Source organism: Sitophilus oryzae, unplaced genomic scaffold, assembly GCF_002938485.1.
Source record: "Sitophilus oryzae breed Bouriz unplaced genomic scaffold, Soryzae_2.0 scaffold_381_pilon_pilon, whole genome shotgun sequence".
Taxonomy (NCBI): domain Eukaryota; kingdom Metazoa; phylum Arthropoda; class Insecta; order Coleoptera; family Curculionidae; genus Sitophilus; species Sitophilus oryzae.
The window spans coordinates 1,057,623-1,082,543 of NW_022146953.1; the positions used below are offsets into that span (position 1 = coordinate 1,057,623).

Genomic DNA, 24,921 nt, shown 5'->3' on the forward strand with positions numbered 1-24,921 from the left:
ACGTTCTAAAGCCTGGAACGAGGCAACAAGACTATCGCTCGCCGCAACTAAACGTTGTAAAGTTTTAATCGCTTCTGCAAGTTTGCCTCGTGAAATTCTTAATAGAAAAAAAATAATTAAGCTTTCCCCCGAGGAAAAAATATTAATTAATTTTTTATCTGAAATGCACCGGCTATGTCCTTAAATAAAAATAGTTTAGAAAACAAATTTCGAATTTTATAAATAACTACCGGATAAACTAAAAAAAAAGATGTTATAGTAGGCGTTTAAATGGCAGTTGATGATAGTTTTGTCGAGGTCGATCACTATATGTTTTTGAAGTGAAACGTGCAAACACCAAAAAAGTTAAAACCAAGAAAAGCTTGATGAACTGAGAAAAACTTGAAGATATCTCTTCAAGTTTTCGTAGAAAATGAATTTGTTTGTAATTTAGACCTCATTTATCAATATACCCATGGAATATTGACATTTTCTAGAAGGGTACAAACTCCTGTAATGGTACAAACCTTAAGAAACACTGTTTTGTCTCTTTCTGGCTTTAAAAAGAGACATATTCTCTGACTTTTATTAATTTTATTAGAGTAAAAAATGAGTGAAAGAAATAGAAAAATATTTAACTTCTATCAAAGCTTGTTATTTATCAAGAGTTCGTGATGAATTATTAATAGCAAAAAATACAAAGGGAGTACGCGTGTAATACCAGTTCAAACAGTAGTTAAAAATAGAACAAGACAACGAATGGCCCGTGTTGATAAAATTATTTTTCAGAAATACCCTGGGAATTGTTATTTTTAATTAAAAGAAATATAAAAAGAAGTAAAAAGAATACCCTTTGAGAGAAATTAAAATTATACAGAAATAACAAAAACAAAGACGTTTGTTAACAGAAAATAAAAACGCAGGAAGTTTTGATATTTTTTTAAATGAAAAACAATTACTAATATAAATTAGATTTTTAATTGTTTCAATTTTAGTTTTTGAGGTTGTTTTCAAGCGGAAAATCTTTCTTAAGCCAAAATAATGTTTATAATTTGTGTTATACCTGTGAATATACAGGGTCTATTGTGGGTTAAATATTTAAAGGAAACATGTGAATTAGAAAATTATAAAAAACTATTTTTATGATTTAATTTTTTCTGTTGTTATATAATATTTATGTAATATTTTTAAATCAGTCTTATTTTCAGGTGTCCTGGATTCGGAAAATGCAAAATGGCGGTCCCCATTTGCTGACAGTGGGCCTGGCTACGTACAGCAGCGATGACAGATTTCAAGCCGTTCATTTACAACGCTCAGATGTAAGTAGTTATAAATTTACTACGTAATAATTAATGTTATTCATTTAAAACCATATGAATTTTTTGTTAGAAAAAATTGATTATTTTCTTATTAGCCAAATTGCTGAAAATACACACACCGGAAAAGTCTAGGGATATTACAATTTTATCCAGCCATCGTCAGTAATTTTATTATTTGCATTTCTGATATGATAATTGGAAATAAAAATGCGAAATTTATCGAACTTTTCAAATTTACCTTGATTTTTATTGAACTCAAAAAAATACACACATTTTTTTTATTCTAAACTGTGAATTAAAAAAAAAGATAAAACCATTTTTACTTAATGAAGGGTATGGCCTCCTCTACTGTTCATTACAGCCCTACATCGTCTCTCCATGCTCCTGATCAGGTTGTCGATCTCTTCTTGAGGTGCAGCCTGCCACGCTGCATTCACGGCCGGAACCAGATCCCTACGAGTTTCACGAGGCACACCCATTCTCAAAATTCTTCTTTGGACCGCGTCCCATACGTGCTCGATGGGGTTGAGGTCAGGAGATTGTGCCGGCCAGGGTAAGATGTTTAATTGATGAGCATTGATAAACTCACTTACCACTCTGGCTGTGTGAGGCCGTGCATTGTCATGCATGAGAATGAAGTTTCTCCCAAAGTCATTGGCATATGGTAACACGACAGGCTCAAGAATTAAATCACGATATGTGATTCCTGTTAGAAACCTTTCAAGAAAAACCAGATCGGTTTTTCGGCGTAACTGGACTCCTCCCCAGACCATAACTGTTCCACCTTGATAAGGGCGCACTTCCTGAACATGATCCAACCGAATAAGATTTCCTGGTTCTCTCCATACCCTAAGCCTTCTCGAATCCGGATGAATTCCAAAGCGTGACTCATCCGTGAAGAGAACACTGGTCCATTGTTCATTAGACCACTGAACATGATCTTGAGCCAACAAATATCGTACCTCTCGATTTCCTCTCGTTAAGGGTTGAGCTCTCCAGGGGCGTCTGCTTCTTAAGTTAACCTATCTTAATCTATTGCGAACAGTGTCAGGACTAACGGTTAGATTATGTGTTTTCTGGAGAATTAAACTAAGCTCTGGTGCTGTAAGAGTCGGTCGACGTCGAGCATTTAATTGTAAAAAATGATCTTGCTGAGGGGTAGTAATGCGATGTCGCCCTGTGTGCCTTTCAGCAACATCACCACTTTCACGGTAGCGTGCACTTAATCGCGATATTACACTTTGCGTTGTATCTAATGCTCTAGCTACGTCGATTTGGCGCATTCCAGCTTCGAGCATACTTATGGCCCTTAGCATTTCGTCTCTGTTAAGATGTCTACGCTCCTTAATGTCGTTTAATACTAAACAGAGTTATTTGAATGAATTCTGGTCAATTATCATAAAAACATAGCCAGTACATGTTAAATTCGAACAAGTAATGCTAGGTGCTTTTTATACATTTGACAAAAAATGCACAAACACTTCTGCAAATATCCCAAATTTAGAAATAACTAGTGTGACTACTTCGTTTCAATCGAAGTAGAAAGAATAGGCCTACAAATATGTGGTTGTTTATTCAAAATATTTATTTTTAACTTTAATAAAATGATATCCCTAGATTTTCCCGGTGTGTGTATTAATCATTACCGTCATCTTCATTTCTAGCTTATTGAACCATTTCCAATTATGGTGTCATCATGCCAACTTAATTCTTCTGTTGATTCTTTTTGTTTTGAATGTCTACTAGATCGTTGTACAGTACTTTTTTTTCTAAATTCATTTTCAGATCTACTTTATTGCTGGTTATATTTAGTTCTTTGATTTGGTCTTGTAGTTCTTCAGGATAATTGGCAATTAGGACCATGTCATCAACAAATCTTACATGCTTATATATATTCTCCATCTACTATTCTGCACTAAAAATATTAATAATAATAAACACTAGTCTCTTCTGAAGCTGGAAAATGCGGTCAAATTGTGTCGCACAACACGTACCCCAGAATGGAAGGGCATACCTGAGGTGCGACTCAAAAAGTGCATAATAAACGGTTCTAGCCACTGACAAGTTAAGCTCCTTAGATACAGATTTTAATGCAAAACAGGCAAAACTCAATTTTTTTGACAAAGCGTCGATATGCATGTCCCATTTCAGAGAATTGTCTACAACAAGCCCTAAGAATTTTACAGATTTTACGACGTCAATGGTGGTGTTGTTAAGTACAAAAGGCTGCAGCGAGTTTTTATACGACAAAGCTTTAGTTTTAGAAATGTTGAGACTCAGGAGGCTCGAATCGCACCAATCACACTTTTTTTTCAAAAATATCTATTACAATAAATCATAAAACTAATTGCCCTTTGGCCTTTTGGTACAGGCAAATAAAAGGCCGAAATCGATAAATTACGCTGCTGGCCACATCGGACGTTTCGAATAAATCGCGATTACACGGTCAGAGTGTCACCGGATACCCAAAAGGGCCGTAAAAATATCGCTTTCCTATAAATATTCAGCGCGAAATTCAAACATCCCATCGGTTCAAAAACGCCCTCTATATTTCACTGGTTCTTATCTAAGGTTTAGGAACCGCTCAAATACCCTCAATGCGAAAATATGTCATTATTTTTTGACATATAACTAGTGAATGTATAGTTCATGCGATCTCAGTTGGAACAGCAAAATAAACTCTGTCTGAGGCGTCTGCTTTAAGGTTGTATCCATTTCGTATCCGTTTTTTATTGTATTCACGCTATACGTAATCTTCCGTTCCGTATCAGTTCCGTACTTTTTATTGTACCATTTATATCATTACGAAAGTTTTATTTTAAAAATTTGTATCTTTTGAATAGGATTCATCTGTCCAAAAAAATCCTTTATGGGTATTTCGCCACTGCACAGCAAGGAAATCTACAAAATAAAATAATTATTCCTTGGAAACACTTCTGCGTTAAACCTAAACGGACGCTGCTTGTCAAAAGTTATGTTTATAGTAATACAAATTTGCCTAATAAAGAAAAAAAATGCTTAACGTTTCGGAATGTTATCTCTTTCCGTCGTCGGAAGCAAAAAAAATACACAGAATAAAGAAAAAAACTATTTAAAATTTTTAAATTCAACTATTCGAGAACACTTCTCTGATCTTAGATTTGTGAAAATCTCCCTTTCTTAAAGAATCTTTATGTTCTTTAATTCTGACATTTAAGGGTCTAGATGTTTTACCAATCTAAAATTTATCGCATTCACAGGGTATCTGGTATATTACATTTTTTGTTTGTTGGTCTGTATTCATTGGTTTAGTATGTGATAAAATGGATCTAAGTGTGTTTACCCAGTATATTATTGCATTTTTGGCTTCCTTTCAGATCACTTTACATAATCTTAAGATATGAGTAAATACACACACCGGAAAAATCTAGGGAGATCATTTTATTAAAGTTAAAAATAAATGTTTTGAATAAACAACCACATATTTGTAGGCCGATTCTTTCTACTTCGATTGAAACGAAGTAGTCACACTAGTTATTTCTAAATTTGGGATATTTGCAGAAGTGTTTGTGCATTTTTTGTCAAATGTATAAAAAGCACCTAGCATCAATTGTTCGAATTTAACATGTACTGGCTATGTTTTTATGATAACTGGCCAGAATTCATTCAAATAACTCTGTTTAGTATTAAACGACATTATGGAGCGTAAACATCTTAACAGAGACACAATGCTAAGGGCCATGGGTATGCTCGAAGCTGGAATGCGCCAAATCGACGTAGAAAAAGCATTAAATACAACGCAAAGTGTAATATCGCGATTAAGTGCACGCTACCGTGAAAGTGGTGTTGTTACTGAAAGGCACACAGGGCGACATCGCATTACTACCCCTCAGCAAGGTCATTTTTTACAATTAAATGCTCGACGCCGACCGACTCTTACAGCACCAGAGCTTAGTTTAATTCTCCAGGAAACACATAATGTAACCGTTAGTCCTGACACTGTTCGCAATAGATTAAGAGAGGTCAACTTAAGAAGCAGACGCCCCTGGAGAGCTCAACCCTTAACGAGAGGAAATCGAGAGGTACGCTATTTGTGGGCTCAAGATCATGTTCAGTGGTCGAATGAACAATGGGCCAATGTTCTCTTCACGGATGAGTCACGCTTTGGAATTCATCCGGATTCGAGAAGGCTTAGGGTATGGAGAGAACCAGGAAATCTTATTCGGTTGGATCATGTTCAGGAAGTGCACCCTTATCAAGGTGGAACAGTTATGGTCTGGGAAGGAGTCCAGTTAGGCCGAAAAACCGATCTCGTTTTTCTTGAAAGGTTTCTAACAGGAATCATTTAATTCTTGAGCCTGTCGTGTTACCATATGCCAATGATTATGGGAGAAACTTCATTCTCATGCAAGATGTGTTCCATTTAAAAAAAAAATTATCCCGATCCGCTCACACATTTTTGAGCCACCCTATAGAAGTTAAAATATTTTCTTCAAATACATCCTCGTACATACTTTAGGTTTACACTTAAACAAAATTCTCAAGTTTTTTTATTCTAGGAGCTACAGATGCCCGACGCACTTTTGCCAGACCCTGTATATTTCTTCTTTTTCTCTAAACTTCTTAACAAAAACTTCTAACGCTCTAACTTCAAAATATGCAGATTCCCTTCATAAAAATCCCATGATAGCCCTCCTAATCTCGCTAAGAACTACTTCCAAACACAGCGCGATCTTATCCTAAGACAGAAAATTTGACAATATCCCAACGATAATTTGATTTATAGCTTCTGGAGGGGGCGGGGGGACGTTCTAGGGGAAGGCGGGGTCGCCAGAGGACGGCAATAAACCAGGAGAGACGGGAGCATTATCGAACTTTTCGCTGGATGGTGAATTGTGTGAGTGGAATAAATTTCGAGGTTATTAAATATGGTGACACAGTGAGAGACGACAATGTCTCTATTCGTAGAGTGACGCTGTTTAAGATAACGAGATTATGGTATAGATGGCGCTATACTTTACTTAAGATAGATATCTTTTTGTAATAAAATTTAATGTCGTACAGGGTGTCATTTTATGAGGTGCTAGGTTTGGACAGAAGATTGTAGCATTTTTTTATTTTCTTTAATAAAATTGAATTTAAAAATCTATTTTTATTTAAATTTCTTAGTATTGGCGCCATCTATTTGCTAGATGCCAAAGATGCCAAACTCCATTTGTTACAGCTCACTTGTTTCGATATTTAATTTTTATTAGCGCATCTATTCGCTAGATGTCAAACTTCATTTATTACAGTTCATTTGTCTTGTTTATTAGCGCCATCTATTCGCTATATGCCAAACTTCTTTAATTGCATTTCACTTGTCTGAAAAGGGTTTTTTGTTTTCGTTTCTGAAACTGAGAAGAAGGTCTTTTTTCTGGGAATTTGGATCTGAGGAAGACGCGTGTTTTGGCGTCCGACAAATTTTCCAGTGAAAAGCACTCTGAATCCACTTTTCGATTTCCATTGCATGGGTGTCCGATTTGGAGATTTGAAAATCTTGTAAAGTATTCAGAGTATAGATCGTATTTGTTTGGTTTCTTCTTGGAATGATCACCGTAAGTTTATCCGCCATTTTATATAGCCCTATCTAACTAAATTCTATTTCAGTTATTTCCGTTTGTTATTTCGTTTACTTGAGTATTTAATTACTGGTTTGGATCGGCATATGGTTTGAATATATTTATGTAAAGCTGATTTTCAGACCGTAAGTTGTTTATTTTTATTGAGTATCTGTCCTGAGAACTATTTTTTATTTATAGAGTAACTACTACATGGTACTCAGTAACTACCACATGGTACTCAGTAACTACCACCTGGTACTCAGTAATTACCACATGGTATGCAGTTGTAATGCAGTAATTATTGTATGTTTCACCCACTTTCATTTTGTATGGACCTATACAGACCTTAAGAAAATGTTCCTGACATTACAATCGTTCCTTTGGCTGATATCGAAGACTTCTCCTGCCATAGTCATCGGCATCCACTTCTGTTAGTCTGGAGAATACCTAACTACCTGTTTACATCATAAGAAACTATATACAGATAAGTCTTAAGTTTGATACACAAGGTACACTTTTATTTTATAATTTTTGAGACAACAGATTTAATAACCTGGTAAATTATCACTATTTATCCCACATATTGTAGTCAAAGTTATTTCTTATTTAACGTTATAAGTTATAATTTGATTCGTACAGTACACTCTTACTTAGCTATGATATTTTATATGAAAATTATTAATACATATTCATTTTAAAGGTTTTTGTACACGACATGTTTCGAAACATCATCGTATTGAGACATACATAAATTTCACCTGTTTTTATATTAAGTAGCTTACTTAGTTCAAAGAATACAGTAACTAAATTCGAATATATTTAAAATAACTTGCGGTTTTATTGGGATCACTGTGACTAATTGATGATACTTGTGTTCGTTTTCAATAAATGTTTAATGTAGGATAGTTATTTCTGACTTTTATTCCTGATAAACATAATAGACCCTTAATGCTGTTGATTACTTTATTTTAGCTATGTTGTGATATCGTATTTTTCTTTTTGGTTTCTTACTTTACCACTCTCATAAACAAAGTAAGTGGCGCCCTTTTCACTGTCTTTGACCATACCTATTTGAATTCTTAACATCAATATTAAAATCTCTGCAGCCTATATGTTATCATTTTTTTTATTTTTTTAACAACATTAGAAAGTCACTATGAGTCAGAAGCCTTACCTACGAACCCAGCTTTCCTCTAACCCTGAGCAACGGATTTTTTTTTCATTCTATTTGGGTAACGACAGAAAAGTCGTCACAAGATACACATTTTCAATTAACCATTTTTAAAATTTATTAATAATAGGTTATTTAAATTTGAAAATTTCAAAAGTAATGGATGCATTTTTCCGAATCGAAGCATTGTACGAGGCCAATTTGTATGAACTTTTTTACTTGCTTTTATTTGCAAAATGTGGTAAAAGGACACAGTAAATCACAACCGTCTGATATATAAGATTTATCAAATAACAAAGGACTACCAACTTGTACAAGTCATCCGCACCCCGCTTTCTAGCAGACGTTTTTTTGTCGAATTGGGTGGTGATCGAAGCCGCTGGAGGATTCAAAAGAATGGCTTACCACAGGGGAGTGTTTTGGCTCCAACTCTTTTCAATATCTATACAAATGACCAGCCGCTGAGTCAACACATCAGAAGCTTCATTTACGCAGATGATTTAGCAATAGTTAGCCAAGATAAGGATTTCTGTAAAATTGAAGATAATTTAACATTACACCTGACCGCGCTAACCCAGTATTACAGAGATAATAGCCTTAAAACAAACGCCTCGAAGACCGTCACTAGCTTGTTCCATCTAAATAACAGGGAAGCTAACAGAGCTATAAATGCCAATTGGAACGACCAGCAACTCAGATTTTGCCCACGGCCAACTTATTTAGGTGTCACATTAGACCGGACCCTGTCATTTAAACATCATGTCGAGAAGACTAGGGCCAAGATCTCTACAAGGAACAACCTGTTGGGAAAGCTGGCAAGCTCCACCTGGGGGGGCTAATCCACACACACTAAGAACTACTACTCTTGCACTCTGCTATTCTGTTGCCGAATATGCCGCACCAGTTTGGGAACGCTCCTGCCATGCCAAAAAGATAGATCCGTTGCTGGACCAATCGTGCCGTCTAATCACCGGATGCCTAAAACCCACATAGGCCCAACAGCTACACCTCCACAGCGGGATAGCTCCACCCCACATAAGGAGACAAGTTTCCAGCATGAAAGAGAAACAGCAAGCTCTTTCCGATACCCGGCACCCGCTCTTCGGATAACACGCCGCTGGACCCAGGTTGAAATCCCGAAAAAGCTTTCTTTCTGCCGTCCAGCCACTTGATTGCACGACATACGCAAAGAGACTGGAGTTGTGGTCAGCAACTTCAACAACTCCAAATGAATTTGTGCTAAGGCCAAAAGAGAGCCTACCACCTGGTGCGGAACAGGCATGGCCGGTGTGGAGAAGTCTGAACCGTTTGCGTACTCAGGTTGGCAGATGCAAGACAAACATGAACCAGTGGGGCTACCTTGACGGATCTGTATCCTGTGAATGCGGAGAGGAACAAAATATGAGGTATCTTCTCGTATGCCCAAATCTCCCAAACATATGTAATCAGAGTGATCTCGCGGAGGGAAATACCAACGCTCTGGAGTGTGCCAAGTACAGGCCAAGTAGTTTGTCTAATTCTGTACAAGTATTGTTTCTATTTATGTTGATTGTTTAACTATGTTTTTTTTTAAATGTATGACGTGCCTTTTTTATTAATTTAGCCGTTTTGTATATTTTATATATATTTTTGTGTTTCTTCATTTTTTTATATATACTGAGTTGGACACGAGTAAATAAATAAATTTGCAAAATATATTGCAAATGTCTCGCAATTACAATTTTGACCACCCTGTATAGTCTCAAAGATTAGACGAATTTAAAAATATCTTTTTCTGGAAACTTTTCGTTCTTTTTCCACAAAATTAAAATTTTTCTCCCAACATATCGCCTCGTATCAACTCGGGATTTTACTTTTTGATTTATTTCTTCTTCCACAACAACCGGATTTAGCTCAGCTTTTCTTTGCAACCATCTGTTGTTTATTGTAGTTCGTCGGTCTTTCATCAATGTCCCATTGTCGAGATATTAGTTTTCCTAAAGCTGCTTGTTGTCAGCTTGGTTGTAGTCAAAGGCCAGACAGACTGAGCTTATACTTTTTATCTGTTGGTTTTATTCAATTTTTTTTTCTTTGGATTTTTTGGATTATTTATTTTTCCATCTAGAAATATCTGGACACTACGTACTGTTTCACAAACGGATCTCAAACAACAATATATCAAAACTCAAAGCATTTAAACCCTGGTGCGAACTTTTTAAACATCGAGGTTCTGAGACGAATGAAAACGACACTAGGGTTCGTCAACCTCGTCAAATGCCGTAAGCTGCAATATCTAGGCCACGTTATGAAGAATCAAGGAAGGCATGAGCTTTTTTTATAGATGGGAAACGCCTTTAGGGCCGGAGTGTGGGGATCTCCCTCATGCGAGAGGGACTACCCACTAAAAACCCATCTGTGCTCTAAGCTCGCCAATCTCGGTACCGCCCAAGGTATTTCATCAAGATTAGAGACTTATCATACTTCTATGTTGGTCTTGTCTGTACCCAGACCTTGTTTTTTTCGTCCTTCGCCTTTTTCTTCATAATGTTCCTTAACATGCCGCAAATCGCTTCGATATTTTCATTCGATGATGTTAGAAGGTTTCCGACGTTTACTCTAGTAATCTTCGTACCACACACTGTTTCTGCGTTTTCCCGTAAATCTTCGTGCGCGTGACACTCAAATAGTGTGTGGTTAGCCGAGTCTGACACCTCGCAATACCAGCATTTAGGAGAGTCAGCCTTGCGTGATGTAGTAGTCCGTGTTTGCTTGGTCGCATTTTATCCAATCTTTAATATTGGGTATGAAAGTCTTTGTCCATCCGCTATATGCTTCCCATCTGTCTGCCATTGCTCTAGTACCATGTTCCTGGCCTCTTTCCGGAAGGAAGTTCCATTTTTATATATTTGATTTCTTTCCTGGATCAGTAGACTGACTGGAGGTATCTTAGCAAGAGACAGAACCGCCACTGTTGGACATGTGCAGTATGCCGATGCAACCCTGAGTGCCAACTTCCTATTTATCCTTTCTAGAATGTTTTCGTAATGCTTGAAGTGCATGGATCTGTCCCAGATCGGCGATGCGTAGAGTATGGTCGAATGAACTAATCGCTAGCTCAGCCGTCTGAATCTTTTCTTCGAGGATCGTGTAGGTGGATGCAGTTATTAAGAGGGCTAGATCGTCCGCGTCAGCTAAGATCGTGTTGCCAAGGCCTGTATCGGTTCTAAGTATCTGATCGTAAAATATATTCCAGAGGGTGGGTCCGAGGATCGAACCTAGAGGAACTCCACACGTCATTCTGTGTTTCCCGTCTCAGAAGAAAACCAAATACATAAAATAGAAAGAATCACCTCATAAAATCTAATCTCTGCGACATAGTGTTATGTGGTTCGGTTACAATGTTATTCTATTTAATTCTTTTTAATGTATACGTTATTTTAGACGGGGAATCTCTTTGTGTTTACCTATCTCTTTAAATAAACGCGTTATTTGATAGTAAAAAGGCCGAAGATAGAGATAAAAAAGATGGAATGCTATCGTCAATCCTGGCAGAAATCTGTAAACGATTCGTTGCGCCGGAATAAATAGCCATATTGGTTACAATGGATCTCATTTTCGTTTGCGCTGATAGGATTTCATTGCTTCGCTCCCTATATCTCGTCTATTTGTTCCATTTTTAACCGGGAATGAACGAGCAAAGCGCAATTCTGCATAAAGACTTCGCGAAAATCGATAGACTTGCATTGGATAAATTGACGATTTGTTGATAGAGGTTCCACGATGGCCATTGTTACTTTTGCATTAATTTCTTGTTTTATTTAATAATGTTGTTGAGAAAACAGCGGTTCCAAAATAAGTGCAGGGTGTCCCACTAAAAATAGCTCTCGGCTGTATCTCGGAAAGTATTATTCGTAGAGCTTGCGGAAAAAAATATTTATAACTGAAGAGAGCATGAGAAATTGCTGGAAATTATTTTCAAGTTTGTAGAGCGGCCGCTAGAAGGCGCAACTGCTATTAAAAATAAGAGAAAGGATTTTTTACACAATTTTGCCTAAAAAATAATAGATTCATAATCTTCAGTAATTTTTGCATATTTTTTGTTAGAGCCATTTTCCCCTATCTGCTAAATTAAAGTAGTGGGGGAAGGTTAAATCTGTTTTTTAAATGTTAATAACTCCGGACTGGTTGATCGGAATTCAACAAGTCAGGGCTCGTTTAAAAGACCGTTTCTTACTCTATATTATACCGTATAAACAAGAAAAATAAGCTTTTGACCGTAGACGCTAGGGGGCGCTGTCTTACAATTTAACAAACATTACGCGTTTGTTCGAAAAAGTTAAATGCGATAGTATATGTAATTTTAGCTTATACTAAAGAGTAATAAAAGTTTAGAAATCCAGCGAAAACCAAAGTTATTAGCAAAATTACAATAAATACGAAAAAATAAGCCCTTAATTACCTTATCTTTCTAACACGGTATCCCTAGCCCTCTTTATTATAACCATTCTAATAAAAAATAAGATAGAAAAGATTATTTCATTCAAAAAATCGACAATGTACCGGAATACCATAATACTAGGTGTATTAATATCTAATAATGAAGATATCAATGAAAGTGACTAAGAAACGAAAAAAAAAGAGATAGTTTAAACTCAAAATATTATTATATCAACGATTTAGTTATAGTCTCAGCAGCTTTTTTTATCTTTTGATTGCTTTTCTAAAAATGTCTTTCTTCAAAAGAAAAAAAAACACTCCTAAGACTATCAAAATGTTGATTTAATAACTCTTTGACGTTTATACTATTACGTCAAAAGCATCTTTTTCCAAAGCCTACCATGACTTCACTGAGGCGTCGTTTCTTATTCACTGTCATTGATATCTTAACTATTAGATATTGTTACATCTGGTATTATCGTATTCTGGTATATTCTCGATTTTAGAATAAAGCAATCGTTTCTATCTTATTTTTTATTAGAATGGTCATAATCAAGAGGGCTACTGTAACCGTGTTAAAAAAATAAGGTAATTAAGGGCCTATTTTTTCGTATTTATTTTAATTTTGCTAATATCTTCGGTTTGAAAGAGGATATCAAGATGCGGTTTTCGCTGACTTTTTAAGCTTTTATTACTCTTTAATATCAGCTAAAATTATATATACTATCGCGTTTAATTTTTTTGAAAAAACGCGCACTGTTTGTTAAATTTTAAGACAACGCCCCCTAGCGTCTACATGCAAAAGCTTATTATTTTTGTTTATACGCTATAATATAGAGTAAGAAACGCTCTTTTAAACGAGCCCCCGTTTGTTAGATTCCGTTCATCCAGTCCGGAGTTATTAACGTTTAAATAGAAACAGATCTAACCTTCCCCCACCACTTTATTTTGGCAGGTAGGGGAAAATGGTTCTAACAAAAAATATGCAAAATTTACTGAAGATTATGAATCTATTATTTATAGTATCTGTTATCTAGGCAAAATTGTATAAAAACTCCTTTTTCTTATTTTTAACAGCAGTTGCGCCCTCTAGCGGCCGCTATACAAACTTGAAAATAATTTCCAGCAATTTCTCATACTCTCTTTAGTTATAAATATTTTTTTCCGCAAGCCCTACGACTAATACTTTCCGAGATACAGCCGAGAGCTATTCTTAGTGGCACACCCTGTACATATACTGTATCAGCTAGTAGTACTAAAAAAATGTAAAATCAGAAATCTAGCGACATTTAATGAATTATTCAAAATTCTTTTACTCCTACTCTGCCTCCACCCCTGGTCATTAATTAGACCTTGAAGGGCCGTAGCTGTCCGCACCGACGTCATAAGTCAGGATGATCCTCCTCTACGCTCTTCGCAGGACAGTGGCTCACGGGCAGTGTGAAGTTTCTCCCCCTTACTAGTCGTGTTCTTCCACAAGGAGAGCCGGAGAGATAAGAGTGGGAGGGTTACAATGACCGCAATTCCTGATTTATACCCCTCCATAACTGTTTAATTATGGAAATCTGAGAAAGATGGAGAGGAGACTTCGGTCTTGGAGAGATAATAAAGGGTAAAGTGGAGTGGGGGATGGAGAGTTCGAACTGGAGTATAACTGGGTTTCGATAGATAGACCTAAAGCGTGTCGGTTAAAAAAATATCATTTTTAAGTCACTTTTCTTCAACTCTTATGTGTTTTTATTATTCTTCTGCGGGGCCGGGAAACATTTTCATTGAAACATAAATAAACGAAAACATTCCTGAAGACTGGAACCTGGCGTACATCAGCTCTATCTTTTAGAAAGGAGACAAAAAAAGATGTAGCAACTACAGAGGCATTAGTTTCACAAGCTCAATGGGAAGGTTGTATGGCAGGATATTAAAAAAGAGAGTAGAAGAGAGCTTTGAAGAAATAGAAGAACAAGGTGGTTTCCGCGCTGGGCGTTCTTGTATAGACAACATATTTGTGTTACAACAAATAATTGAAACAAGGAGAGCTCGAAATTTGGACACGCATCTGGTATTTATAGATTTAGAGAAAGCCTATGACACGGTGCCTTTGAAGAAATTATTTGATATCTTGGTTGAAGCAAATGTGAGTAAAACATATATCAATGCAATCTGGAATATGTACAAAAATCCAAAAAGTATGATTAGACAGGGGAAGTTCCTATCGGAATCCTTCCTGACATCTAAAGGACTTAGACAGGGGTGCAGTTTATCACCTACCTTATTTAAAATATATATCCAGGAGGCATTGAAAAACTGGAGAAGGAAGAGTAGAGCTATGGGAATAGAGATTGACAACCACTGTCTATCGACCTTGTTCTTTGCAGACGACCAAGTTATTGTTGCAGGTTGTGAGGAGGATGCCGACTATATGTTCAGGAAACTTGAGGAAGAATACGACAGATGGGGACTCAATATCAACCTCACAAAAACCGAATACCTGAAAGTAGGAGAAGAACAAACTGAAGATCCTGAACAACACATACATGAAATTAAAAGGTGTAGCGAATATAAATATTTAGGAAGTATTATATCTGAAGAAGGGAACTCCAAGAAAGATATACATAGTAGAGTTCAACAAGGTAAGAAAGTAATCCGTCTTTTAAACCATCTCCTGTGGTCAAATAAAACATCCATCCAAACAAAGATAAGGATTTACAAAGCAATCGTAGAGCCAATTTTAACATACGGTGCCGAATGCTGTCAATTTACAGCAAAAGAAAGAAGGATGGTCGAGTCAGTGGAGATGGACTTTCTCAGAAGAGTATGTCGCATATCAAGGATGGCACACATTAGAAATGAGGAGATCAGGCAAAGAACAAGGCGAATATATACCAGCACCGACAACATCGAATCGAGACAGCTACTATGGTATGGGCACGTAAAAAGAATGGGAGGGGAAAGATGGCCAAAAAGGGCAATGGAGTATCGTCCCCAAAGCAGAAGGAAAAGAGGAAGACCTACAACTACGTGGTTAGATGGAGTAGACCAGTATATGAGAGACAGAGCTATTAACCAGGAAGAATGGCAAAATCGAGCAATATGGAGGTCGAAATGCGGGATGCGGCAGAAGCTGTAGGACCTTGGCTTTATATATATATATATATATATATATATATATATATATATATATATATATATATATATATATATATATATATATATATATATATATATATATATATATATATATTATTCTTCTTATTTTTCTTTAATCCTTAATTTTAGAAGGTCTAACTTGCATTATAATTTATTATTCCAGCTAGAAAAACTTTTTAGGTGAGTTCAACTACGGTAGCGAGCATAGTTTTTTAATCACCGGCTTTGCTAGCGGGGCCAAAATTAGGACTATTTCTATAAGCTTATAGTTTTGGAAATATCGTATATAAACAGATACATATTACATTTTTTTTTAAATATAATAATATAAAATGTGAACTTCTAACTCTAGACACCAAAAAAATATATAGAATTCTTCGTCTGGTAACAGAATCTATGTCTGGTAACTTTGAGTTTTCCAATTTTATTTGATTCTATCCCTTGTTTTTTTTTGTTCCAGGACTGGACGCTCCAAATAAAATTCGTGCAACAAAGGGACGGTGGCGTGTACGAATGTCAAGTGTCATCTCATCCTCCGACCAGTATTTTCATTCAGCTGAATGTCGTTGGTGAGTAGAATCTAATAGAAAATTTAGAAAAGCGGTCCTTCGCTTACCGGGTGTTTTTAAAAGTGCTCATTCATATATTTTTTTAATTTTTTCAGATAAAAAAAAATTGTTTGTTATGTATATGACATAAATCCGAATTGACTGATGTATTCAATTGTTTTTGCGAATGAAAAAAATTGACTGATGTATTCAATTGTTCATGCGAAGCTCGGACCGTGCTCGGCTTAGCATATAAGTAGAAATAACATTTGACAATGTTTGGCCGTGCCTTCACTGTCGCACGACCCCGGCCCGTCACGGTTTACCGTGAATCATTCTTTATCCTCCATCATTATGACGACTTTGGTAGTCTACCTCGACCTACTTGTCTATAGCGAGAACTAGACGTTAACGCCATCTAACGGCTTTCGAAAAAGCGCGCTCCATCTATGTACCAGTGAGCCGCTGGATGTTTTGTGTCGCAATAAAAAAATAATTCCTATAGATTTTTAACGATGTTTATTGACTTACTTTAAAAAATCTCTCCGAACAAAAAGGCATACTTATCGAAGATCAATTATTTCCTGATTTCGGTATTAATTAAAGCTATTCGAAACCTCAACTTCGTAATAAAGAAGTTTTTATTTTCGCTAATTCTATCCGCCATTCTACGATTTATAAAATCTGAAAAGCTCCTTTTATTCTAACTATTTAATTGACCTACTTAAAGAAAAACTTTTGGTGAATAAAAGCTCTGTGATTTTTAACTTTTTCTCTAGCTTATTCAACACCAAGAACAATGTTTCATTAGCTGGTTTAGGAATTTAAACAGAACACAATAAAAGATAAACTTATTTAGAAGGTTTATTTAATGCAAAGTTTTTTAACAATTTTTTTTGGTAAATTTGATTTTATACTGTCGGTTTTATAGAAAAATCTAATAATGTTAAAAAGTTCTTTTCTCTTTATTTAGTAACTAGCTATTGCCTGGGATGTTTCCTCATGTTTTACTATAATTAATGGCTCGTATTTTTTAGATAGACTTTGTTTTTAATTTTTTTTTGTTCCTGTATCCAAAAGTATTCTAGATTTAAATATGATTGAGTTTCTTCCATAAGTACTCCATACTAGCTTAATTCTTCGGTTGATTTTCTGGTCTCAAATATATGTATTCTTCTACTATTTCCAGTTGTCTTTTCTGTCTACTAGTTTGTTGTACATTACTTTAGTTTTTGTTAAATTCATTTTGAGATCTACTTTATTGCTGGCGTAGTTCGTTAATTTCTGTTTGTAGTAAATATTTAAAATATTTTTTAAGATATTCTCCATCTATTTTTAATTCCTTATTGGTCCAGTCTATAACATTTAACAATAAATATTCATATTTTCGTAAAATTTATTTGTTTATAGTTATGTTGTGGGGCTTGACAGTTAACATAGACAAAACAAAATATCTATGTATAGGCGCACAAGGAGGAAATTTGAACTTGGACAACGGTCAAGAAATTATGCGTCAAGAGTATGAATACCTGGGAAATACATTTGATAACACTGGAACTTATGGCAGAGAAATAGAGAAAAGGATTATCAACGCGAAAAAAATAATCGGATGTCTAAATGGAATCTTATGGAGCAAATCAATAACAAATGGAGAATAACTTAGAAATACATGAAGAGGATAGAGGCTATTCGAAGATCAATGGGAATTTCCAGACAACAACGAATAAGAAATAATACCATAAAACAACAAATGGGTATTTTTTTTAGAATTTAGAATGAGTGGGAGGGGGGTTAATCACTTCGACCTTACAGATCCATTGTGTCCCCCTTTCTTGAATCATAACTCATCATACAGTCCCAGGGCTTTGATAAAAGCCAGTATCTGGGACGGTTTTATAGAGGGTAGTTCTCCATCTCCAGTATCAGTCGTACCAAAATTCATGGCACAAATGGTTGTCGTCTCGGCGCACTCAGTGATGAGGTGTACTGGTGTTTCCCCATCTTCCCCACAGAATCTGCATTCGCCGTTTCTTCTTAGTTTCAATCTACTGAGGTGTTCATTGAGAAGACAGTGTCCTGTTAAAACCCCGTGACAATCCGAAGATTGTTCTTACTCAGACCTAGGAAGATCTGTGATTTTTATTGATCATAAGCCCTCAGAAACTTCTTCGAGTGTCCTAGACCATTGCAAGATTTCCATTCCAGGTTGCGGATGGAATCTTCCAAGTTCTTGAGTTCCTCCTTGAGTTGGTTACCACTTGGAAAGCAGAACGGTTCTGGTCCAGTTAGTGGAGTGTTCGCTCCTTTTCTACCTAGATTATTTGCTTTTTCATTGCCTTTTATCCCTTGGTGAGCAGGCACCCAGTGTAGGAGGACTTTGTTTTCTTTGCCTAATTTATTCAGCTTCTCTATGTATTCTTTGACCAATTTCGAATTGATTGAGACTGAGTTGATCGCCTTTAACGCTGCTTGACTATCAGATAAGATGGCTATTTCTTGTTTCCGATAGTTCCTATCTAAGATAAGTTGTACGCATCTCTCGATAGCGTAGATTTCTGCCTGTAGGATACTAGGGTAAGTACCCATTGGTTCGGAGTAATTAGCTCTCGGCCCAAACACTCCGATCCCTGTTCCCGTATTGGTTTTGGAAGCATCAGTATACCAAGTTATGGTATGGTCTTTTAACTGCTGGGCAAGCGTTTCGCTCTTCCAATCCTTCTTATTGCTCCATACTACATTGACATGTTTGTCAAAGTTGTACGTTCTTGGCATATCGTCCACTGGGAGTTGCAGGAGTGGTATTTCCTTTTTGAGGGTGTTCCAAGCCCATGATCTGACAATTCTCCCAGTACTAATTCCATTAGTGACCATTCTAATCATTGTCGCATTGGCATATCTACCAATAACAATGTGCAAATGGGTATAGATGGCACGATAACACAGGATGTAGAGAGAAAGCAGCTGAATGATGAATACAAGATGGCCCAAGAAAAAAATCAATTGGCAACCAAAGGACAGAAGAAAACAGGGAAGACCGAAACTGAAATGGTAAAAAAGCGTCCACAAAGCGATGAGTGAAAAAAACCTGTCGACAGAGGATTGTACGAATAGACCAGGCTGGAAATTGGGTATCGGACAACGTAGAAAAACGTTTTAAACTGACTAAAATTATAATTAGTTATGTCTTTTGGTCTCAGAGCTACTCCCTCTTTATCCCTACACATCTGATATCGTAATAAATATGTAAATATACTCCCTCGTGACTGCGAAAAACTCTCGAGCAGCAAAATCTAACTGAATTCCGGAAAATCACCGGCTGTCACCAACCCAGCGTCTCATTTTCATATTCCACACTCGTGTTACGATCATGACGAGCGGCGAAAAACCGTCGAAATGTCGTCTGCTCCGAAGAGGTCGCAAAAGGGTTGTTGTTTGAAGTTGTCGCGGTGAGGGGGTGACGCTGCCAGTTTGATCCTAATTAAAATAAATTCGTTCCATTTTGTCGAAATTATGGGACACCGAAAATAATTTGGAAAGTTCAGTGGAGTTTTCGAGAGAGATATTGCGTGTATATTTGTGTACGAAGCGTTTTTGTATAGTTGAGTTGAGAAAAGTTTTTAATTTATATAGAATAAGTATTGTGTTTAGTTTTGTTCTGAATTGAGATTGCACTGACAATTGAGACGAAAAGGAGCGCCTTAAAATTTTCATTTTAAAGTTTGATATGTTTTGTTCGAGTGGGCCGATTTTGATGATTGTTTAAGCATGTTGTATATTTCAGGTGGTAGCTCTGTTGTAAAAGTGAATCAGATTCTCAGAAGATGAGTAGTTGTTGTCAGAGGAGGATGGAAAATACCTTGACCACCCCACAACAGGGAGATTAATGATGTATGAGTTATAACTCAAGCAATGGGGATACAATAGAGTATCGAATATATACTTTTTCCACATCAGTACAGCCTACAAGCACTCAAAGAAATAAAAAGTAAAGATTTTTCAAAAATATACAAAGATTTATCCATAAACATACCTCTAATAAAAAAAATAAGAAACAAAATACCGATTCAAATATAAACCTTGTCGATTTATCTTATCCCGGCCCTTTTTTTCCTCCGACGTTTCGTTTGGCACAGTTGTTTGCTCCTCAGGGATTTGCGAGGTTGCGCGTCTGGAGGATTTCCAATTTTTATATTTACCGTTGGCTCAACTTAATTCTTCGTTTCCTATCATATTTTTTTCAGTTTTTTCTTAAGGAAAATATACATAAAAAAGGGTAGGTATATGGATTTTGTCATGTTTTTTTGAGCGACTGAAACCAGCAAAATTAATAAATATACAATGAATTTAAAAATCGCGCCCTCGATTGCGTAACTAAAAGTTTAGTTATTGATATCTAATATATGTACTTGGGACCATATCAGGAAAATATTTCTTTTACAGGGTGGCTCAGAAAAGTGCAATTTTCTCAATGCCATTGTGTTTGCTTCTTAATAACTTTACAGAGAGAAGATATTATTAAATTTGTTTTAGTTATTTATGAGATATAGATAAATAAATAAAAAATATAATATTTTTATATAACCTTAGATGGTCTATACTTACTTTGCTATAAATATTGTAATCTTAAACGATACAGGATGTTCAAAATTCCATGCCAAACTTCCTAAAATATAAAACAATTTTTCTTTGATTTTTTTTTAAGTATTTTTTGTTAGATAAAGAGCTAGAACAAATACTGTCGCTAAAAATTCGAATTCAACTATTTTGTTTATATTTCAGAGGCCAGAGCTGACATACAAGGTCCTCCAGAGAAGTACCTGAAACCAGGCAGCGGTCTCAGGCTGCAATGTACGGTACTACAGAGTACCGAACCACCTGCCTACGTGTTTTGGTACGTTCTAAATAAATCAACAAGAAAATATTTATTGGATTTTATTTAATTTTTAACTTTCTTTTTTCAGGTACCACAACAATAGAATGATAAATTACGATGTCGATCGGGGGATCAATGTGACCACAGAACTCCTGGACAAAAGCAGTACCTTGACGATAACCAACGCCGCCACGCGGCACTCGGGGAACTACTCCTGCGTACCCAGTAACGCACAATCTGCCAGCACGTACGTGCACATATTAAACGGTGAGTACTACCTTAAACTCATCAGGTACTCACTCATATTTCTCTCAATGTATATACGCCAGTAGAGTACGAACTAGTTAATAAAAGACTACGAATATCATCAACTGGGCATCGTCTGTCTCTATAGCAATAAAAAAACTCAAAAAAGGTCATAACTGTATTGTTTTCTGTATTTCTAATGCCTAGACCAAGCAGACAAAACAACGACAAGACAGTAACATTCATTATTTACGAGAAAATTGCGACAAATCCAATATATTTCTGCGACATTTTTTTCTCGTTTTTGTTTTTCAGTTTCAAAATTCGGAGACTTTTCAATGTCCCGTCTCGAGTCGGTAAAGATCAAAGTGTCTTTGTTTTGTTCGTATATTTTACGACAAATCACACATGTTTAATAAAACTCTTTTGCCTAAACAACTAAACTTTTGACTTTGTTGTACTTTTGTCTTTTTGGTGTGGACAATTATTGTTTGTCTTGACATAATTCCTCACTTTTTGTCGCAAATTTGTCTTGTTTTTGTCTCAAAATCCTGTTTTTTGTCGCCTTGGTCTGGACTTGGCATAATAAAACGGCAAATATACTATAACAGGTACTGTGTATACAGGGTGTCCCAGGCTGAGCATGCATTAGAAATTTATAGAGAACTACAACATCTGGCTAGGAAATTTTTTGCACATCGTAGTTCCACAACGAGATCTATCGATTAAAAATATTTTTAATATAGCGGCACTTCCGGAAATACCGGAAGTCGACAAAAACTTTCTTATTTTAAATGGGTGCCCCCATTTTTTATTGTGTACTTAAATTCTTTGTAAAATTTTACGAATTTTGATATTAACACTCAATATCTAACATTAACCGTTTTTGAGAAAAAAAATATTTAAAATTTTTGAACGAAAAAAACTGCCTGTCAAAAATATGTGTATAGCCTAAACGTCAAATTTAGTGATCACCACATCCACTGTGCCATAAAGAGAAAACATATGGCTATCTATTTCTAAAATTAAATTGTTCGAATGTCATATAATAATGGTCGCAGCTGTCATGGAATTGAGCGATAAAAAAATTATCATAAATCATTTTTTTCAAATGGAAACCCACTTTTTTATTTCACTAGTAAAAAGAATTTTCAATTCGTTATTTTTTAACTGTACTATTTAACTGTACTTTTGTAACTGTGTTATGTATTATTATGTATTATGTAAGTAGAGGTAGAAGGGGGTTTCTGCATCAGGAGGATCAGAGGATCAGGCGCACTGCGCATGCGCAAATCAGGTAAGAACAGTTAAAATAGGCTAACTAACAAGAATAAACAGGTTTGAACCGCTTTGAACCGCTTTTGAACAGCTTTGAACGGGTTTGAACAAAAACTGAACAGGTCTGTTGTTTTACACTAAAAAGCCGTTCAAAGCTGTTCAAAAGCGGTTCAAAGCGGTTCAAACCTGTTTATTCTTGTTTGTTAGCCTATTTTAACTGTTCTTACCTGATTTGCGCATGCGCAGTGCGCCTGATCCTCTGATCCTCCTGATGCAGAAATCCCCTTCTCCATCTACTTATGTATTATGTATTTTTAACTATACTTTTGTAACTGTATTATTTTTTGTACTGTTTATTCTTATACCTAAAATAAATCGTTTTTAAGTTATTTAAGATTTAGTTTAAGAAAGCACTGTTCATTAAAATGTTGTATTCTATGTTATAGGGCTTGTTTCTCTCTACAATTTCCTGTCTCAAAATGTACCGTTTGTGTCCAGGAAGGGTTCATATTTTCATAGTTGTCGATTTTCGAAAGAAATCAGAACATGTATATTATTTCGTGTATTTTTCATTTTATTGATTTTATGGAAAGCACTGTTCATTAAAATGTTGTATCCTATGTTGTAGGGCTTGTTTCTCTCTACAATTTCCTGTCTCACAATGTACCGTTTGTGTCCAGGAAGGGTTCATAGATTCATAGTTGTCGATTTTCGAAAGAAATCAGAACATGTATATTATTTCGTGTATTTTTCATTTTATTGATTTTATGGAAAGCACTGTTCATTAAAATGTTGTATCCTATGTTATAGGGCTTGTTTCTCTCTACAATTTCCTGTCTCACAATGTACCGTTTGTGTCCCGGAAGAGTTAATAGTTTCATAGATGTAGATTTTCGAAAGAAATCAGAACATGTATATTATTTCGTATAATAAAAATTGGAGGCACCCGTTTAAAATAAGAAAGTTGCTGTCAACTTCCGGTATTTCCGGAAGCGCCGACATATTGAAAATATTTTTAATCGATAGATCTCGTTGTGAAACAATGATGTGCAAAAAATCTCCGATCTAGATATCGTGGTTCCCTAGAAACTTCTAATGCACGCTCAGCCTGGGACACCCTGTATACACTACTCTAATCTAATCTGTAGATGAAAGTGCGGACCTTCTAAATAACAGATTATAAATAAATACGTTTTATACTGTCAGATGCTTAAAGTAAAACTAATTTGCAAGGGCTGTGTGAGGTCCTAAATATATAATTAGGCCCCTAAATGTATAATATTCTCCTAATTAGGGTCCTAAAACTTAACGATTTTACTTATCAAAAAGGGCCAATAAACTTTAAGAGCGAATTTCGTTTGTGTTAGGTAGTAAAAGCGTTTTTAGTGCTGCCATAAGCGCGGGGATATTAGGAAGACAAAAGTATGTAGGGTTGCATTCACATTCAAGATCTCTTTAGTACCGACATTAATGACGTGGATAGATTTAATTAAAGATCCTGTTTTGATTAGGATGGATGACTAAATGCCTAGTACTATGTTAATTATACTGCCGCGGAAGCTCCAAGGAGGACGGTAGTTTATATCGAAATAAAATTTTGGTAGCATATGTAGGTTATCTGAAAGCATTTTATAAAAATATATAGAATTATATAGGGCGTCCCCAAAAAAAGTTACACATCAAAGTTGTCTTTTTTTAATGGAATACTCTATATATTAATTGATTTTCGGATTCTAGGAAAAAAATAAAGATGAGTTTTGTTAAAGAAGCATATACCAAAAATCTAAGGATTTTGATATATTTCACATTTTGTGAAAATGAAGAGAAAATTCTAAATTTCAATAATAGCTACCTAGCTTTTAGTTGACCTTGTATAGCCTGATATTTATTTACAACAATTTGACTGGAAAAGTTATACAGGGTGAGACAAAATTAATATGGAACATTAGTCACTTTTCAAAGCAAGTTACTCCTTTATTTTAAATTGAACATCCAGTATATTTTTCCGGTGTTCAATGGGGAATTTATATGTTTTCAAAACATTATTAAGATTGTCTACCCCTCAGATAAAGATTTTCCTAGATATTTTAATTTTTTTGATTTTACGTCAGTTGATCTTTATTATTTGAAAAAATCTAGGGTGGCTGTGTGTGGCCTTTTGTTAATTTAACAAAAATTAAAGATTGTAGAGTAAAATACTCAACGGTAATAAAAAGATTAAAACATATTTTAATTATTACAGAATTAAAACTAGATATAAACCTATAATTATATGACAAAAATTAGTTATATTAAATCAAATGCTCAAAATGCTTTCTTTCCTGTTAACTGCATAAAACGATTGTCATTTCAAAAGGATGTT

The 24,921-nt window shown here is 35.5% G+C and overlaps 1 protein-coding gene across 3 annotated transcripts in view; it reads left to right on the plus strand.

Annotated features, from left to right (window-relative positions):
• LOC115885361 (lachesin-like) overlaps window positions 1-24,921 on the plus strand; it is a 249,699-nt gene that overhangs the window by 204,013 nt on the left and 20,765 nt on the right. For 2 of the 3 annotated variants that reach the window (XM_030904255.1, XM_030904254.1), the window contains exons 5-8: window positions 1,176-1,298; window positions 16,075-16,183; window positions 20,942-21,053; window positions 21,124-21,302. In XM_030904255.1, the coding sequence (XP_030760115.1) occupies window positions 1,176-1,298; window positions 16,075-16,183; window positions 20,942-21,053; window positions 21,124-21,302 (523 nt within the window). The remainder of the gene's footprint in view (window positions 1-1,175; window positions 1,299-16,074; window positions 16,184-20,941; window positions 21,054-21,123; window positions 21,303-24,921) is intronic. The other variant, XM_030904257.1, reaches the window with a different exon arrangement.